This window comes from Schistocerca piceifrons, chromosome 7, assembly GCF_021461385.2.
Source record: "Schistocerca piceifrons isolate TAMUIC-IGC-003096 chromosome 7, iqSchPice1.1, whole genome shotgun sequence".
In the NCBI taxonomy this organism is placed as follows: Eukaryota; Metazoa; Arthropoda; class Insecta; order Orthoptera; family Acrididae; genus Schistocerca; species Schistocerca piceifrons.
Window position 1 is genome coordinate 107790971 of NC_060144.1, and position 21320 is coordinate 107812290.

The following is a 21320-nucleotide window of genomic DNA, read 5'->3' on the forward strand; positions in this document are numbered from 1 at the left end:
AATGATACTGTTATGTCTTTTATTCATGACAACAGATGGTTTTAATTTACTACAACATTTTGTTCCCTTTCGCTAGTATATATACTAGTCTTTAATTAGCGCGAGATTCTAGTGCCCTCTCTCATTAGATATGTTCCTTAGCGCAAGCTTCACCTGCTTGACACTAAGACACAGGCAAATTGGTGTTAATATTTTCTATTGTACGTAGGTGTTTTAAATGGTTCTGATATGGTTTATTCATTACGACAGAGGGTTGAATTAGTACAACCTTTAAAATTTCGACGCGCATGAGTATGTATCCCTGAGTTTTAATGTGCGCGAGTGTCACGCGCTTACCACAAATGCCCTCTCTCGGTGAATCTGTCTGCCCTAGGGCTTCCACACACTCTTCACGCTCGTTCACCGGCTAAGTACTGATAATATGTCGTGTTCGCATCGACCATCTCTTCATAATTATGCTGTACAGGATTTCAATAAATCATTATCCTGCAACTGTTTGGCTTTTATCATTTATCGGGAAGATATCGTGATAACTTATCTCGAAATCAGGCAGATGTTCGTCCGAAGATGGAACCGCGAAAGAGGATACCTGTTCTCCTTGCACTCCCTGTAGCTTAGTTCTTGTTCGTACGTTTCAATCGGTGATGGACCTCTCATCTGATAAAGCTAGTGGTAGAATTCAGACCGCAGGAGATTGAACTCAATAGGTTATTTTTAACTGGTCAGAATCATAGTGCGCAGAGCATCTCCACGTGTATCCCAAAACAGTTGTCGTAGCGCCGGTAGCACAAAAGATATGATGGATACCGTAGAAAACGCCTTGTTCGTGGATGATTATCTGGTACAAAGACACAACTTTTGAGGCTCAATGTTTGATGTGAGGACTATTTAGCAGTTCCCCTGTCCCGATCTCTTCTATTGAAAAACTACAGCCGGCCGCTGTGGCCGACCAGTTCTAGGAGCTTCGGTCTGTAACCGAGCGACCGCTATGATCGCAAGTTCGGATCCTGCCTCGGGCATGGATATGTGTGATGTCCCTAGGTTAGTTAGGTATAAGTAGTTCTAGGGGACTGATGACCTCAGAATTTAAGTCCCATAGTGGTCAGACCTCCCCCCATGAACCATGGACCTTGCCGTTGGTGGGGAGGCTTGCGTGCCTCAACGATACAGATGGCCGTACCGTAGGTGCAACCACAACGGAGGGGTATCTGTTGAGAGGCCAGACAAACATGTGGTTCCTGAAGACGGGCAGCAGCCTTTTCAGTAGTTGCAGGGGCAACAGTCTGGATGATTGACTGATCTGGCCTTGTAACATTAACCAAAACGGCCTTGCTGTGCTGATACTGCGAACGGCTGAAAGCAAGGGGAAACTACAGCCGTAATTTTTCCCGAGGACTTGCTGCTTTACTGTATGATTAAATGATGATGACGTCCTCTTGGGTAAAATATTCCGGAGGTAAAATAGTCCCCCATTCGGATCTCCGGGCGGGGACTACTCAAGAGGACGTCGTTATCAGGAGAAAGAAAACTGGCGTTCTACGGATCGGAGCGTGGAATGTCAGATCCCTTAATCGGGCAGGTAGGTTAGAAAATTTAAAAAGGGAAATGGATAGGTTAAAGTTAGATATAGTGGGAATTAGTGAAGTTCGGTGACAGGAGGAACAAGACTTTTGGTCAGGTGATTACAGGGTTATAAATACAAAATCAAATAGGGGTAATGCAGGAGTAGGTTTAATAACGAATAAAAAAATAGGAGTGCGGGTTAGCTACTACAAACAGCATAGTGAACGCATTATTGTGGCCAAGATAGACACAAAGCCCATGCCTACTACAGTAGTACAAGTTTATATGCCAACTAGCTCTGCAGATGATGAAGAAATAGATGAAATGTATGACGAGATAAAAGAAATTATTCAGGTAGTGAAGGGAGACGAAAATTTAATAGTCATGGGTGACTGGAATTCGTCAGTAGGAAAAGGGAGAGAAGGAAACATAGTAGGTGAATACGGATTGGGGGGAAGAAATGAAAGAGGAAGCCGCCTTGTAGAATTTTGCACAGAGCATAACTTAATCATAGCTAACATTTGGTTCAAGAATCATAAAAGAAGGTTGTATACCTGGAAGAATCCTGGAGATACTAGTAGGTATCAGATAGATTATATAATGGTAAGACAGAGATTTAGGAACCAGGTTTTAAATTGTAAGACATTTCCAGGGGCAGATGTGGACTCTGACCACAATCTAATGGTTATGACCTGTAGATTAAAACTGAAGAAACTGCAAAAAGGTGGGAATTTAAGGAGATGGGACCTGGATAAACTGAAAGAACCAGAGATTGTACAGAGTTTCAGGGAGAGTATAAGGGAACAATTGACAGGAATGGGGGAAAGAAATACAGTAGAAGAAGAATGGGTAGCTTTGAGGGATGAAGTAGTGAAGGCAGCAGAGGATCAAGTAGGTAAAAAGGCGAGGGCTAATAGAAATCCTTGGGTAACAGAAGAAATATTGAATTTAATTGATGAAAGGAGAAAATATAAAAATGCAGTAAATGAAGCGGGCAAAAAGGAATACAAACGTCTCAAAAATGAGATCGACAGGAAGTGCAAAATGGCTAAGCAGGGATGGCTAGAGGACAAATGTAAGGATGTAGAGGCTTGTCTCACTAGGGGTAAGATAGATACTGCGTACAGGAAAATTAAAGAGACCTTTGGAGAGAAGAGAACCACTTGTATGAATATCAAGAGCTCAGATGGAAACCCAGTTTTAAGCAAAGAAGGGAAGGCAGAAAGGTGGAAGGAGTATATAGAGGGTTTATACAAGGGCGATGTACTTGAGGACAATATTATGGAAATGGAAGAGGATGTAGATGAAGACGAAATGGGAGATAAGATACTGCGTGAAGAGTTTGACAGAGCACTGAAAGACCTGAGTCGAAACAAGGCCCCGGGTGTAGCCAACATTCCATTAGAACTTCTGACGGCCTTGGGAGAGCCAGTCATGACAAAACTCTACCATCTGGTGAGCAAGATGTATGAGACAGGTGAAATACCCTCAGACTTCAAGAAGAATATAATAATTCCAATCCCAAAGAAAGCAGGTGTTGACAGATGTGAAAATTACCGAACTATCAGATTAATAAGTCACAGCTGCAAAATACTAACGCGAATTCTTTACAGACGAATGGAAAAACTGGTAGAAACGGACCTCGGGGAAGATCAGTTTTGATTCCGTAGAAATGTTGGAACACGTGAGGCAATACTAACCTTACGACTTATCTTAGAAGAAAGATTAAGAAAAGGCAAACCTACGTTTCTAGCATTTGTAGACTTGGAGAAAGCTTTTGACAATGTTAACTGGAATACTCTCTTTCAAATTCTGAAGGTGGCAGGTATAAAATACAGGGAGCGAAAGGCTATTTACAATTTGTACAGAAATCAGATGGCAGTTATAAGAGTCGAGGGGCATGAAAGGGAAGCAGTGGTTGGGAAAGGAGTGAGACAGGGTTGTAGCCTCTCCCCGATGTTATTCAATCTGTATATTGAGCAAGCAGTAAAGGAAACAAAAGAAAAATTTGGAGTAGGTATTAAAATCCATGGAGAAAAAATAAAAATGCTGAGGTTCGCCGATGACATTGTAATTCTGTCAGAGACAGCAAAGGACTTGGAAGAGCAGTTGAACGGAATGGACAGTGTCTTGAAAGGAGGATATAAGATGAACATCAACAAAAGCAAAACGAGGATAATGGAATGTAGTCAAATTAAATCGGGTGATGCTGAGGGAATTAGATTAGGAAATGAGACCCTTAAAGTAGTAAAGGAGTTTTGCTATTTGGGGAGTAAAATAACTGATGATGGTCGAAGTAGAGAGGATATAAAATGTAGACTGGCAATGGCAAGGAAATCGTTTCTGAAGAAGAGAAATTTGTTAACATCGAATATAGATTTAAGTGTCAGGAAGTCGTTTCTGAAAGTATTTGTATGGAGTGTAGCCATGTATGGAAGTGAAACATGGACGATAACTGGTTTGGACAAGAAGAGAATAGAAGCTTTCGAAGTGTGGTGCTACAGAAGAATGCTGAAGATAAGGTGGGTAGATCACGTAACTAATGAGGAGGTATTGAATAGGATTGGGGAGAAGAGAAGTTTGTGGCACAGTTTGACTAGAAGAAGGGATCGGTTGGTAGGACATGTTTTGAGGCATCAAGGTCTCACAAATTTAGCATTGGAGGGCAGCATGGAGGGTAAAAATCGTAGAGGGAGACCAAGAGATGAATACACTAAGCAGATTCAGAAGGATGTAGGTTGCAGTAGGTACTGGGAGATGAAGAAGCTTGCACAGGATAGAGTAGCATGGAGAGCTGCATCAAACCAGTCTCAGGACTGAAGACCACAACAACAACAACAGTGGTCAGAGCCATTTTTGAAATAAGCAAAGACTTATGTCTACGTATACAACGCTATCACTCATACGTGGGAGCCAGTCGTAACTGATAAATCAATGGAATGGTCGCATATTCCGATTATACAATCTCGAGCACCGCAAAACATATCATTCCTGTGCTTACATCCGAGCTTTTAAAGACCAAATTAACTGAGTCTGATGACTGGTCCTGTTTTGCGCTTGCCCGCGCGGGATGAGCTTTCGCAATAACCCAGCCATGTCCGCCGATATTCGTTAGATTGATCTCATTCGTTTGCTGTTTTTATTATTTTAATTTTTAATGAATGAAATTACAAAGCGTTAACATGAGTACAGACTTCAGCAGTGTTGGTTTAATAGGTCAAACATTAATATTATTACTGGACGTTATGCTAGCTCTGATACGGGAGTTTCTCCGATTTGCTGTCGATCAACGACAAAGCAGAACACAGTCATAGCTTTTCCACACTCTTGATCCAAGTCCGCGACCATCTGTCGTTTGTAGAGTGGGTAACATGTCTCTCTAACGACTCGCAAACCTACAACAGCGATTCTAGGTTGGTGGGTTGGTTGATTTGGGGGAGCGGACAAAACAGCAAGGTCATCGGTCCCATTGTATTAGGGAAGGATAGCGAAGGAAGTCGGCAGTGGCCTTTCAATGGAAACGTACAAAAATCATGACCTTCAATGTGTCATACACGACACAAATGGCAGTTGACATAAACAAGTACAAAGTGTACACGGAGAGACTATATATTTTTTGGTTACAGAAGTGGCCAAAGATAACTACAGCAAGAAGAAGAATTAAAATATCTAGGAGCATAAGCCCAGAGAAGACTAGAGGGGGATGATCGTATAAAAGTAAATTTAATATTTATATTCGCTGGAAGATTTCTTAGAAAATGTAACTGATCCATGAATGAGATTAAGAAACCTAAATGAATGAAGTGTTGTGGATAGCTCATCAGTCTTGAAGTCTTAGGTCTGCTAGACAGGGCTAATAGAGTAGAGAGCGTGGATGAAAATAAAGGCTACACGTTTCGCTTCCTCATTGTTGCTCATGCAGCTGCAGTGGCAGACAGTGGAAAAGAGACAGTATTAATCAGGAAGAGCCCTACTGTCGGAATTCCGAGAGCGTAACAGAGCGAATGGGCGTAGTCGTAGCCAACCGGAATGTCATTTGGATGAACGCCGGCTGTAGCACCCATACAGTCGTCCAGATCCTTTTTCGTAAAATCACATAAGAGTTTTGACACACCTCCTTGGAGGAGAGCAAATAGCTTGCGTTTCAGCCTATCTGTGGTTCAGTGAAAGGCAGAGTTAGCAGGCTCCTGTTGAGATGTAACATACTGTCAATCTTCACACTCTCGCTAAAATACAAAAAAATGAACCTTGCGAAAGATAATATAGGTGTTATAAGTCTCAGTGTTAAAATATCGTTATTTTGTAAAGTATTCGGTCGGGAAGTTCGTGCACACAATACAACAACTCTACATTAAATGTAAGAGATGTCTGCAACTACGTTATTTCGGATGAATCGGCATCGCAATGTGGACATAAAACAGAATTCATCGACACCTCATCTAAGATTCTGCGTGGTGTATGTTGTTCTAAGTCGTGTCTCCCTACCACTTTCGCGCAACGTCGCTCTGAGCGCGTTTTTTAGGGAATTGACTTGTTTGAACCTGGGCCCTGTTGCTGGTAAGGAGACGCCAGACCACACATGACATGTAGAGTTCAGAAGAGTTCAGTGAGTCTAGCGATGATATAACCAAATACTTAATGATTTCAGCGTCAGCTCTACTGCACTCCCTGTAAAAGAATCTTAATACTAACTAAATTTAGTGGAAGGGGTTCAAGGCTTTCCTATTTTTAGTTAGCTGGTAAAATAACGTCGAAAAAGCAAAGTTTACCATTGGAAATTTAATTCTACTCACAAAACATTGTTTATAAATTTCACTATTGATAAAAGGAAATATTTTAATACAGGATGATAAAAACCAACTGCGTTCAACAAAAATGTGAACGAATATTACCTGAGTGGGTTTCCAAGTTCTACAATGGATCGCAGGATGACTTATGCCATATCACATCTATAATCTAGGTTTAAATTAAGTTTCAAAAAAGAGAAAACTATCAAAATGGTCTACAGTGACCCTCAACTATCTTTAATTACTTATCAAACTTGTCGTAAATTACAGTGGCTGATGTGGCTTCTCAATAACTATATAACAGAAAAATCATCGCGTTCCAGATTTTAACTCACACAGCAAATGTGAATACCACGAGCTTCAATTAACGATCGACACTAGTATTACGTAAAAAGGGGATGTAACAGATGAGACTTCTGCAGTTCTAAGTGAAGGCCTATGCGCTCAAAAATGCGGCATCGCGTGCATTCATTAACTTGTCGGTGTTCGTCAGGGGGTGGCGGCCGGCGCAGCTCCATACAGCTCGCCGTCTCGGAAGCAACTCTCTCCTAACTTCTCCTTACTACAATTTACCGAAGTTGGTTTGAAAAAAAAAAAACTATCTGGCTATGTTTTCATCTGACCAATCAGGGTCTCAATCTTAACCTTAAGCTCCACCTACAAAAATTCTGTCTATCCAATGAGAAACGTTATACTTTATGAGGTGTGGCAATTTTTTTAAAGTTTGCAACGTTACAGAGTCGCGAAAAAGTTTGATGCTAAAACTTGCAGCTGGTGTGGCCCTTTTAGTGTTATCGTAAGATCTATACTGTTCTTCTGGAGGGCTCTATCTTTTAACATGGGCTGGGGGGTGGTCCTGGCGGTTACTTTTCGTGGTGGGGCAATGTTTTTAACGTTTGCAACGTAACAGAGACGCGAAAAAGTCTCCCGCTAAAACTTGCGGCTGGTGTGGCCCTTTTAGTGTTATCGTAAGATCTATCCTGTTCTTCTGGAGGGCTCTAGCTTTTAACATGGGCTGCGGGGTGGTCCTGGTGGTTAGATGGCAACGTGGGTGTCCGTCCGTTATCGTAGGGCCTAGCTTAACACGGTTCTGCTCTCGGCTTCTGTTCTCGTTTCTCTCCTCGGAACTGCGTCTGTCTCACAGTGGGAAGGTTTGACATGCATTTAGGCATTCTTGTGTTAGTCTGTGGTATTCCATTTGCTCACTCGTTACTCGTATTACTTTGGTTAATTTAATGTAACGATTTATTCGGAGCTATGTGGCATACTACTGGATTTGCTTATCATGTCAGGGTTTTCATGGAAGGTGTTGGATTTGCCTGAAACCTTACACTCAGTCATCGAAAAGGGTAACGATTACTGGGATATTGTTATTATAGAATCTATACACACTTAAGTATCAGGTAACACAATCAAGGAAGAGGCGATATTCAGGTGAGCACAGCATGGAAGCCGGTCACATCGAGAGAGAATAAACTGGGTGCGGCATGTGCTGGATGAAACATTGTTGATGGAGTGGGCACCGGTGACATGGCAGCCGGTACCATGGCCGCCGCGCTGAGTAGCCGTGCGGTCTCGGGCGCCTTTCCACGGTTCGCGCGGCTACCCTGTCGGAGGCGCGAGTCCTCCCTCGCGCTTGGGTGTGCGTGCTGTCCTCAGCGTAAAGTTAGATTAAGTAGTGCATAAGCCTGGCGACCAATGATTTCAGCAGTTTGGACCCATAGGAACTTACCACCACCACCACCATGGCTACACAACAATGAAGCCAGAAACGATACGGCAGTCTGTTACCGCTCGACGTTGGCCCACGTAACACTCGGCCAATAGCTCGCGTATACACTGATGAGGCAGAACATTGCGTCCACAGTCCACCGAAAAACTGAATGGCGCTTTGCGAAGTCGCGGGAAAGCGTCACCGTAACCTGAAGGGGTATGTAAGCGGAGCATGGGGAATCATGCTAGAGGGCATTGGGGCCGCAAATGGGGAAATCGGCTGACATGAGCGACTCTGACAAATGGCATGGCTAGGTGCCTGGCAACGAGCATGCCGTAACCGACAAAACTTGTCGGATGTTTGCGTGCCACGGTCATGAGAGTGCACGGGAAATGTGTTAAGGTAAGAGAAACCACGAGGAGCCGACGAGGCGTTAGACTTCCACAACGCAGAATGTTGGGATCGGAGACTTGTGCGCTCTGTAAAGCAGGATAGGCGGCAATCAATGGAAGATCTGACGACAGAGCGTTTAGAACACACCGTGCAGTGGGAACTGTTAAAGTTGGGGCTCCACAATCTTCGACCCCAAAGTGTCCAATGCTGACCCAAAGAAATCATCGCTTACAACTGCAGTGAGCACGATATCATCGAAATTAGATCATGGATCACAGGAAAAGTGTCACCTGTTCGCATTATATCACATCAAGTAGAGGGTCATATCTGGATATGCGGTCATCTAATTGAACGTGTGTGCACTGCGTCACGGACGGAGACTGGTGGGGGCAGTATTATGATATAACTGACATTCACCTGGTCTTCCGTGAGACGTTTAGTAGAAATCAACGGTACCACGACAGCTGTGAACTACGTGAACGTTATTACGAACCATCTGCTTCCCTTCATGCTTGAGCCGGACGCGGTGGCGGAGCGGTTCTACGTGCTGCAGTCCCGCGCGACTGCTACGGCCGCAGGTTTGAATCCTGCCTCGGGCATGGATGTGTGTGATATCCTTAGGTTTAAGTAGTTCTAAGTTCCAGGGGACTGATGACCTCAGATGTTAAGTTCCATAGTGTTTCGAGCCATTTTGAGCCCTTCATGCTTGATACCTTTCCTGACAGCTACAGCATCCTCCACATGATAAATGTCGGTTTCACAGGCCATAATCGTGTTACAGTGGCTTGAGGAACGTAACAATGAATCCAATTTGGTGTCTTGGATCCCAAATTCAGCTGATCTGAAGTCGATGGGACACTCCTGGGACACTATTGATCGCCAGATCCTCGCTCACTACCCATCTGATCTGATCTGATCTGATCTGACCATAGACATCTGATGCTACATACTTCCTGAAACCTACCAAGCACTTGTAAGCATCATACCATGCAGAAACGCTCCTATATTGCATTCCGTCGTGTACCATCGCTATTAACTCTTATTAAAATCTGCTCGAATTGCTCTGCTTTGTCTGTGAATGTTACTCAAAATGTTTTCATGTAACTCGCTCTGCATCTTTTCATCTACGTTTCAACCCTTCCCCATCCCCCCCCCTCCCCACCCCACTCCCTCTCACTCTCGCTCTCTGTGCGCGAGTGTGTGTGTGTGTGTGTGTGTGTGTGTGTGTGTGGCTCAAAATGGCTCTGAGCACTATGAGACTTAACACCTATGGTCATCAGTCCCCTAGAACTTAGAACTACTTAAACCTAACTAACCTAAGGACAGCACACAACACCCAGTCATCACGAGGCAGAGAAAATCTCTGACCCCACCGGGATGTGTGTGTGTGTGTGTGTGTGTGTGTGTGTATGTATGTTACATTGATGGAAATCACCCGTACTTTTTACGTAGAGCTGGTTTTAGTAATAACGATTTCAAGAATATAGTGATTTAGATGGAAATGGATTCTTCTGTTTGATCATTCTGTCTACTTCTCTGATGTGCTAGTGGGCTACAAAGTACAATTCCAGCATGTATTGCCTGTAATTGTCACATACATATCACGTTATTCAGTGGCATCCGAATTTGCAAAGCTTCAACGGCGCACAACGGTGACCTATGCAGTTAATCTTAATTCATAGAAGTTCGACTTGCGAGTATCACAAATTCTCGAGCTTTCAATAGTGAATGTTTTGGAGCAGACAATATGTCGTAGTCTACATTAAATGTATTTAGCAAGTTACGCATTTCAAGGTAATTCAAAAATCTAAGAAGTAAAACTAGTTAAGTGAGATTTAAATTCCGCTTCCCACTATCACAAGCCAGTTGTCTTAAAACAGCAGCCACTCATTCTTTGTTTTTTGACAGCATACAGCACGTTCGGGAAATGCCAGCTTAGCACAGAGATCCGTATTAAGTTGTATTAGTTGACGAATACCCTTAATATCTTACCGTTGGTAAAAGTGTTCTTGTCGTCAATGCGTGAGACAAGAAGGACATCCGACCACTTTCTATCGCTAACATTTCCAAATGCACCAGTTTAGATGCTGACATCGGGAAGTCGCAGGATAAAGGTGACGGAAAAGAAGAATCCCATTCCATCGGAATTTTTAACTCGAGCTAAGCATTACAGACTAGCGAAAGATTTTCAGCGAAATCGTAACAGCCCCAACATCAGTATCCTCTGCAGCATTATCGCGGAAGCTGCATTACCCTTACACAATAACATCACCAAATTAATATCGTCCATTTTAATGAATCATAAAATCCCTCATTTTTAATAGGATTTAATACGTACTTACTTAAAAGTTCCATGAAGTCAGTACCTATGTGAGTCAAGAGAAGTACTTACCTACCTTCAGCCCGCCATGGCTGGGAAGATAAAACAAAAAAGAGAGAAAAATGTTGAAATTGAAGACAGATTGCATATGGGGAGTAAATTCTTGTACCGTCCTTCAAACCAACCAAATACTTGCCTTTGCGAACGAAGCTTGGTTCTGCATCACCAAACATTTACCACTCCTTAATCATCATTGAACGCCATTCACTTAGCCTTGTCAACCACATTCGCCTTTTGTCACCAACACAGTTTCTCCACCGTCTGGTTAAATTCCAGCCATCCTACACGTCTTGTAAATTTGAAAATCAAACTCAATTGCCTCCTAAAATGATCCCAACGCCGTGTCGTTGCTACTACTCGGCAACGTAGCTCCTACCTCCACTCTCCTTTCCCCATCAGCTTCTGTCCACCATCAATCCAGTCCCAGTTCAACTTCCACAATTATGAGCTAACAATTGCGCTCCTACCATCTACTGCAGCTCAGATTTCCCGCTCCCATTTTACCAAGTCTCCTGTATCCAACGCAGCCTTGTTTGGCGTCATCCTAATCATCACTTACATTTGATCGAACTCTCACCTTCTTGTGCACTCCCCGATACCGGACAACTACGAAACCCTATTCACAGCGTCTCATCAGTCTTATCATTTTTCCCAGCATTCTCCTTTCTCACTCCTACCATACTTAGAGGGAACTCATCACCATGCAAAACAATATACGTCACCGTCAAACAAAAGAAGTATTGTCAGATAGATCACAGCGTCAGCCACACCATCGTAATTTGAATTTTATACAGAAATCCATTAAAGGAAATCACCCTTTTTTGTTGTTCATACTCATTGTAAGAGTTTTACTCATATCTTGATATGTATTAGGATGAAGAGCATCAATATGGCTGCTGCCAGCAGGCACGATAGTACGCACGCTCCCCTCCCCCCTTAATGAGGAACACAAGTATATGAGATGATCGGTAAAGGAAAGACAGCTTTTTAAAGTCGCATAAATACCTAAAGATGACGAGCATCTGCAGTTGCTACATTGACATCTAACTTTACGACCAATGATTACTAAAGGAAGTGCAAAACGTTTTGTTTATAAGCTGGATGTGAAATTTACAAATCAGTTAAATTTGAATGACGCACAAGCAGTAATTGCAGGAGGATCGATAGATAATACAACGCCCTTACCTGCCTGGAGATCTCCATGGCGCGGATTGGCTCCGATGGAGTGACATCGAAGACATCAAGTTCCCTCGACATCGGGCGCCCATCTCTGTCGGTCCACTGAACCACTTTGTGCACTTGACCAGTGTCTGCAACAAGAAAACAAAAGCTGTCAGTATGCGCTAATCTGGAAGATATGACTAACATAGCAATGAAAGACTAGTCGTCATCACTATAGAAGCTTAAATGCTGCTCCTGTCTCTACCACGTATCTGAGTAAGAACAAAATTAAGTTTTCCGCATGAATACCGGTGCGTAAATCTACAGAGGATGATGATAGGATGAGATTTAGGTCTAGACGAACAAACGTCGCAATATCACGTGACTACATTTTTTTCTGGCAGTTATTCATTATAAGCTTTTACAGAACGATGCAAAGCTCTTCAGATTAGTTTGAGGCTTTTGGGTGGATTTGGTAGAGGTGAATGTTTATTCCGACATTGTGTGGATTAAACTGGTGCGTTATGGATCGTTAACACTGAAACTTCCCCTCAGTAACATTTATAAATGATTGTGCTGGTAAACCCCTTACGTTATTTGATTTTCAAACGTATGAACAAAACTGAACGTACTGATATTTCTCTCTTTAATTATTCTGATCAGCACTAAACTGACAGACAATATTTTTTAGCGCAACGCATTCTGACTTTCAATAATCCCTACAAAAGAATGGCCCTGACTAACAATAACCTATATCTTTCATGAATCACAAAAATCTTCGTTACTCGAACTACTGCAATACAGCGAGCGTCAATACTGCCAGCTAAATAAAACATTCTACCTCCTGAAGGCACTAACTGCTGATGGGCATACTTAGCAAATGAAAGATTTTGATAGAGAACAAACAATGTATTTACCTTAATAGTGTTCGGAAGACATAATACATACATCAGTTCACCACATCCAATCTTACAAATTTACTCTCTCTGATGGACACATCTCCAGATCATCCGCTCTCAAAACTCCGTCATCTCTCTCCACACATCCACCACTGCTGGCGGCTCACCTCCAACTGCACAACGCTACGCGCTGTTCACATCCAACTGCCCAACACTACAATAGTGAATATTCCAACAATGCCAAGCAGCCACAGACTGCACACAGCACAGCCAGTGATTTTCATACAGAGCACTACGTGACGTTACCAACATAAAACCCTAAACAGCCTACTTACAACACCTGGACCTTAAGGTGAGCTTTGGGAGAATAGCTGGCTCTTGGAGGCATTCATTTGAGGTAATGTAGGTTACATTCTAATAAGCAGTCATTGAAGTGAAACTTATAGCCGTTGGAAACTTTACCAATTCCGTAGGCTTGACCAGCGAATCTCAGTTCAGTAACAGGTCCCGGTACATTTTTCAGAGCACTTACGAGAAGTTCTAGAGTGAAATTCCCACTACTGACCACCGTGTACGTTGGCAAGAATTATCCTGACTGGTTGAAACTGTATCGGGACTCAAATATGTATACGACATAAACTCACTGGCAAAACTGCGACTACTCAGTATCTCTTACTTTATTCTACTTACTGACATTTGGTACAGTGACACATAGCATTAGTCTCGGCTGCCAATAACTCTATTCCATTTTTCACCTTGCTCGAGCAGCACACATAGCAGAAAGGAAACTGCTCAGAATCAGCTTGATTTGACAATAAAATGCCCACTGTTTAGCGGAACATACGCTGAGATAAACTTTCGGTGTGGTTCAAGTCACTTAACGAGACGGCACTCGGTAACTTACAGTTGCTTTTATGGAATAAGGCACTAATAAGACGACGCAGTTAGCTACTCAATGAGGAGTTTTCCGGTGGCTCTCAGATACGAGACTATTAGCTATGAAATTCAAACACAATTTCTCGTCCCAATTCCACACACACTTATCTTTCCACATTTATTGGTTTTGAGAGAGGTTTATCAACCGCTTAATTACTTACAATTTGCCACAGTCACCGACAGTGCCTTTATTTGAAAACATACGCAGAATAGTCTCGTGCCTTTTAAAACTGCGGTATCCGGATACAACGCAGGCTTCCACAGTTTCCCCACCTCCTTTCAACACTTTGGGCTCGCAGGCCTGCACAAAGCACAGGAGTGACGTAGCACTGTTTCCTGTGAAAGGCTGCTAATGAGGTGCGCGCTGAACACGAAGCGCTACCAACACCTTTGCGTCACAACACAGGCGCGACTCGATCTCAACCACCAGAAACGCAGTGACGTCAGAGGAACAGAGTCACGTGATACTTCTACGGACCGTTTGCAACCGCAGCCCTCTGCAGTATTGTTGTACCAGTAATACGGGCAAGAGGCTGTGGCTTCGGAGTTGTTCGACTGCGGTCAAGCTATTGACAGGTTTCATGATATGCGGTCTGCAACGGGTACCAGCAATACGATATGCAAACTTCAACGTAGTTGAGTAAGAAAGACGAAAATTTAATGGTCATGGGGGACTGGAATTCGATAGAAGAAAAGGAAGAGAAGGAAAGTAGCAGGTGAATGTGGATTGGAGGTAAGGAATGAAAGAGAAAGCTAGTAAATGAAGCAGGTGAAAATTAATATAAAAAATCTCAAAAATGAGATCGACAGGAAGCGCAAAATTACTAAGCAAGCGATAGCTAGAGGACAGATGCAAGGATGTAGAGGCATATATCGCTAGGGGTAAGGCATATACTGCCTACAGGAAAATTAAAGAGACCTTTGGAGAAAAGAAAACCACCTGTATGAAAATCAAGGGCTCAGAAGGAAAACCAGTTCCAAGCAAATATGGGAAAGCAGAAAGGTGAAAGGAGTATATAGAGGGTCTATACAAGTACGTTGTACTTGCGGGCAATATTATGGAAATGGAAGAGTACGTGGATGAAGATGAATTGGGAGATATGGTACTGGGTGAAGAATTTGACGGAGCATTGAAAGACCTAACCCGAAACAAGGTCCCGGGAGTAGACAACATACCATTATAACTACTGACAGCCTTGGGAGAGCCAGTCCTGACAAAACTCTACCATCTGGTGAGCAAGATGTATGAGGCAGGCGAAATACCCTCAGACTTCAATAAGAATATAATAATTCCAATCCCAAAGAAAGCAGGTGTTGACAAATGTGAAAATTACTGAACTATCAGTTTAATAAACCACGGCTGCAAAATACTAACACAAATACTTTACAGACGTATGGAAAAACTGGTAGAAGTCGACCTCGGGGAAGATCAGTTTGGATTTCGTAGAAATGTTGAAACACGTGAGGCAATACTGACCCTACGAATTATCTTAGAAGATAGATTAAGGAAAGGAAAACCTACGTTTCTAGCATTTGTAGACTTAGAGAAAGCTTTTGGCTATGTTGACTGGATTACTCTCTTTCAAATTCTGAAGGTGTCAGGGGTAAAATACAGGGAGCGAAATGCAATTTACAATTTGTACAGAAACCAGATGGCAGTTACAACAGTAGAAGAGTAGAGGGGCATGAAAGGCAAGCAATGGTTGAGAAGGGGGTGAAATAGGGTTGTAGCCTATCCCCGATGTTATTCAGTCTGTATATTGAGCAAGCAGTAAAGGAAACAAAACAAAAATTAGGAGTAGGAATTGAAATCCATGAAGAAGAAATAAAAACTGGAGATTTTACGATGACGTTGTAATTCTGTCAGAGACAGCAAAGGATGTGGTGGAGAAGTTGAACGGAATTGACAGTTTCTTGAAAGGAGGATATAAGATGAAGATCAACAAAAGCAAAATGAGGATAATAGAATGTCGCATTAAATCAGGAGATTCTGAGGGAATAAGATTAGGAAATGAGACGCTTAAAGTAGTAGATTAGTTTTGCTGTTTGGAGAGCAAAATAACTAATGATGGTCGAAGTAGAGAGGATATAAAATATAGACTGGCTATGGTCAGGAAAGCGTTTCTGAAGAAGAGAAATTTGTTAACATCGAGTATAGATTGAAGTGTCAGAAAGTCTTTTCGGAAAGTATTTGTATGGAGTGTAGCCATGTATGGAAGTGAAGCATGGATGGTAAATAGTTTGGACAAGAAGAGAATAGAAGCTTTCGAAATGTGGTGCCACAGAAGAATGCTGAAGATTAGAAGGGTGGATCACGTAACAAATGAGGAATAGAACTGGGGAGAAGGGATCGGTTAGTTGGACATGTTCTGATTTATCAATTAATCACCAATTTAGTACTGGAGGGAAGCTTCGAGGGTAAAAATCGTAGAGGGAGACCATGTAAACAGCTTCAGAAGGATGTAGGTTGCATTAGTTACTCAGAGATGAAGATTGCACAGGAGAGCTGCATCAAACCAGTATCTGGGCTGAAGACCACAACAACAACAGGTAAGAAATTGTCACAGAGAGATCTCACAGTTGTTTGGATTCAAATCAGCTTCAAGTGACTACCCAAAATTTTTTGAGTCATCAATCATGTGACTGCTTTGATGCGGCCCGCTAAGAATTCCTTTCTTGTAGCAAACTCTTCATATCAGAGTATCACTTGCCCCTTACTTCCTCATTTCTTTACTGGACGTATCCCAGTCTCTGGCTTCCCCTACAGTTTTTATTCACTACAGCTCTCTCTAATACCATGGAGGTTATCTCCTTATTTCTTAACACATGTCTTGTCATCCTGTCCATTCAACTTTCCGGTATTTTCCATATGTACCATTCTTCTAAGATTCAGCAGAGAACCTCTTCATCCCTTATCAGTCTGTGTAATTTTCAGCACAACATGTCAAACGCTTCGATTCTCTTCTTTTCTGGTTCACCCACAGTCCAGGATTCACTACCATACAATGCTGACCTCAAAAAGTACTTAACGTTTACGTAAATACTGCATCTTCCGTAGCTGATTAGGGAGAAACTGGACCTCCTGTGCAGTGTTAGCTCTACAAACAGTTATCGTATACCAATACCTGCAGCATCCCTGAAGCTATAAACCTTTTAACAAAATAGCTGTAAAAATGGTCTATGAAATGATTCAGATTGTAGCTGTTAGAAAGTGAAGCCTTCGAGCTGCCAAAATGACATCATTCACGGTCTTTGTAATGCAACTTTTACTTCTCATCAGCTTCCATAGGTATATGAACGACGTAATGCGTTGAAATTTAGTGAATCAACGGCTTTTTTCCGAAACAAATGCCGCTTTAACTTTATAAAAATGTAATGTTTATTCGGTTTTGGAAAAATCCTCTCCACACTTTAAGTATTTTTCAAATATGTGTAGAGATTTGAAGATACAGATAAACAGGAAATAATGCGTGTATGTAAGTTGTTAGATTATTCATTCCCACAGGAAACTTACTTCTCCTTCGAAATTAACTAATTACATAGCAGTAGTTTCGTCTTCATATTAACTATATTATTTTATCGTTTGCCAGTTTCTTTCATTTATAAGCGGATGTCATCTGAAATCTTTACAAATCCCATTTCATTTCAGAAAATGTAGACGTTGAAGAGCGTTATTTTGCGACCGTATAGTTATCACATACATAATGTTTTGTACAAGTTACTTACAATGTGAGGTGATTCTCGCAGATTCATAACAAATGAAAAGGAATGTATTAGTAGTCGCGAATAAGGACGATATTGCTTCGTAATTCGGAGTAACACAGGTACTGCAATATCGTGTAATAAATGACAGTTCTGTGGTATGGGATGATTTTTACCTGAAAAATTGCCGTGATGTACGTGACGTACAAACACACACATTCATTAATTAGTCATCCTACATTTCTCACTTCAGTGAGTTTGCAGGCACTACTATTGTTTCGCTAACACTTTAGATACGAATCAGCCTAACAATCTAAGGAATAGCGTGCGTGGACTGGGAAACATAACAGGCTCCTTCGGTCATCGAATTACCAGTTTCGTTTTCAGAGCGCGAATAGAAATATTGAGATAAAGTGCCCAGTGCTAATTACAGCGAAAATATGACAGGAAACACTGTTTTTTTGTGTTACTGAGGATGGAAGCGACAGAATGAAGGTTGTAAAATTCAGTACTCGCAATAGAAACGCCGAAAGTGTCACCTCATTGAATGGTCCATTGCTCTCATTTTTAGAGTCACTCCTAAGGTTCTGCAGAGCAATGGAAGCTGTAGACAGACACTGCAGTTACAGGCAAAACAGGATATGTCAAAACAGGTTGTCCCCTTGCGCGTCTTGGAATCGTGTGGAAAACTGGATCTCAGAAGAAACAGAAATGATAAATTGTCCAGAGTTGTACTTTTACGTAGACTTGTTGTGTCCTCTTAACGTGTGGACATTGCGAGCTGCCACTGTTAACTGGATAAACATCCTCCTTAAGGCCATCAATTTGCTACTGACAGTGCAATGATACTCCACTGATGTCACCGCTAAAACAAGCCAATTGGTCTCTCCACTTTGATATACAAACATGACCTTTCTGAGCACTTTATTGATTATGCCCCTGATTGTATCAAATCCTTAGATGTGTTTCCACTGATTGAACGTCGTTGCTGGAGAAGGAAAAACCAGGGCTCTAATGACCGTGCGGTTGCGCAGCCTGAACTCAAGGAACAAGAATAACTTCTTTCCCCTCGAAATAACAGTTCGGCAGCCCGGTGTTTCTTATTTCCTTATTCACTACTAGTTTCGTGCTTGTGGCCTCTTTCGCGAGCCGTCCTGCATAAAAATAGTACATAAAGAGCGAATCTCTGCACTAAGATTCAAATTTTGGTGAATAAATTAAAACAGCAGTATAATGGGTCTCATTTCTGTCATTAATTCCTAAAAAAGTATAAAATGAAGTTTAAGTTAGGGATAGTTACGTTGGTTGGTTACTGCAGCACAGTTGAAGTTGAAACCCGGTTGAGTTTCACTTGTCAAGAGTATAAGTTTGAAGTTAGAATATTGATTGTTCTGTTACTGATGAATGAAGTAACTTTAGTCTGTGATTTTACGAATGCCCGCTAAGCTGTAATAGACTTGCATAGAGGAGAGGTAATGATACTTACTGACGGAATCTCCGTGAAACTGAGTATAGAAGGTAGTAATTTTTAGGATTAGACAGGAATGAGGTGCCTAAAATTTCTATCTGGTTCTGAGCTGCAACTTGAATCAGACTCAGGTTTTAATTGTGTGAGTAGACCAGGTGTTTTGATGTCTGAACATGGACGAGGTGACTATTTGCTGGTATTGTTGGAGAACGTGTTGATAATGTTGACGACACAGTCTCCAGGAGACCTTTGAGGGACTGGCACTTCTTACATTGCTCCTTTGTGTGAGTTTATAATCTGTTACTGTGGTCGCTTCTCTGTCGTGTATTTCGTGACTATTCGGGAATTTGTTGTGCTGAAATGTGTGGTGTGGTTATAAACTCCTGGAGTGGAAATTATTCGTAAATTCTAGATTTTGCGTACCATGTGGCTAGTAAGCCCCAAGTACTTTATCTGATCAGATAGGGAATATGAAGCCAGAATCCGTGTGGTTTCACGGGATAAGAAACTTACTCATATGGTGTGTTATATCCTAGCCAGTAATGCCACCCGAGCCCGCTGCCAAAAGGTTGGCAGCATCAAAGTCCGGACGCCGTCCGCATAAGCAGCGCCAGCGAGACAGCAAATCGCCGCAAGTCTGCGCGCGCCACCGCTGGCTTCTGGCTTCTTAAGCGCTGGAGTCGCGAGCGCTAGGACAGTTCTGTATTCGCCGCTCAGTTGTATACTCGCCACCGAATTGTGTACTGGCTAGTCAGTTGTGTGTTCATCGCAGCAGAGTTGTTGTTTGTCGTCAGCCGACGCTGACCCAGCCGCTCCGACTCGAACTAGACAGATTTCTGTAGACACGGAGTTCACTACTGTATTTCTGTATCTTCGTAATAAAGATAAGTACCGACTTTTATTTAATCAGAGTGTTTGGGTTTTCATCTTTCTGTTCACTGTTCCAGCGGACCGGTCGGCCCGCTATTCAAAGTGTGGCGGTGACTTCGTAAGCCGTTTCTACCGCGAATTGTTTGTCGCTACGAACACCGCCACAAAATGGTGTGTTTAAAATTTTTGTTTAATTGTGGAAAAACAAGAGCTTCACGAAAAGTGCGCGTAGAGTGTGACGGAATCTGAAGAGTAGCCTTATAGTTTTATCTTTACATCATGTATGGTGTAATTTCTGTTGCGAATTAGATTTTTTAAATACACAATCCAAGTGAAAATAGAGTTAGTGAGATTTGATTAAAGATCTGTTTTGATGTTGAATGCTTTGTCTTGACGAAAACAATGTGTAAAATGCGACAAACATGTGTGCATTAAGTCTGAAGCAATTGCGAACATAAATGTTACTGCATGTGAATTATACAGTCGTATTTTCCACTTTTGTTTTATTAACCTGTACTACAGATCTGTTTTGCAGTTGTTCATCACGTGTCACCTGTGTCCGCAGCTTTGATTTCTTTTTTTATTAAAATAGAATTTACGTCTGAAAATCAAACTATTATATTCTGGGAGTTATCACCGGATGATTCATGCTATGAGATCCGAAATCTTTGGTAACCACGTGGTTTTAGTAACTGCGTAGGGAAAATGAATGCTCTGCCGAGCTCACAAATTGTCATTGAGTTAGAAACTTATGGCACATAACGGGAAAGCCCCAACTTCATTTCTTGCTCCGTGTCTAATGATCTTGAATCAGATGGAACTTTTAATGCTGGTTTTCCTTCTGTGGGAAGGCCACATTTGTGACTTCTAAAATCGTGAATTTTTGTGTGAGCCAACATATATTGAGACTTGGATCTGAAGAGAACCGGCGGATATTCACAAGAGTTGAAAAAACTTCAATAAAGACATGGAACATTGTGAGAGTAGCTTAGAAGAGGCCGTGGACATTCTGTGTTTTAAATGGGTAAAATTTTGAGTGGCGAAGTGAGCGTTTGACAGTACCCTACAAGTTTAAATGACGTTTGTGTGTGTGTGTGTGTGTGTGTGTGTGTGTGTGTGAGTGAGTGTGTACTCCTAGTCCTGGGCGAACTGCAACATAATCGTTAGAGCGCAGAAGCGCTGTAAAAAATGGATATGAAAAGGCCACGCAGAGACCAGCGGTTTGAAGGTGCTCTGTTGCTATTTCAGCGAGGTACATGGGGTAAAATCTTTTCGTTTAGCGCCGACCAGCAGCCATTTGTATAGCCATTCGAATATCTTACTGTAGGTATGGTAGAGTATATTAAGTAAGATTCGACAGATGTACCAGAGATGGCACCCAGGAAACTTGTGCAAATCCATCAACTCCTTTTGCAAAAGATTTTAACACGCTGAAAATAATTCTCGG

The 21320-nt window shown here is 42.1% G+C and overlaps 1 protein-coding gene across 1 annotated transcript in view; it reads right to left on the reverse strand.

The window, feature by feature from the left end:
• LOC124805488 (semaphorin-2A-like) overlaps positions 1–21320 on the reverse strand; it is a 491457-nt gene that overhangs the window by 60321 nt on the left and 409816 nt on the right. Inside the window, exon 10 of the mRNA XM_047266052.1 lies at positions 12023–12147. Within this exon, the coding sequence (XP_047122008.1) occupies positions 12023–12147 (125 nt within the window). The remainder of the gene's footprint in view (positions 1–12022; positions 12148–21320) is intronic.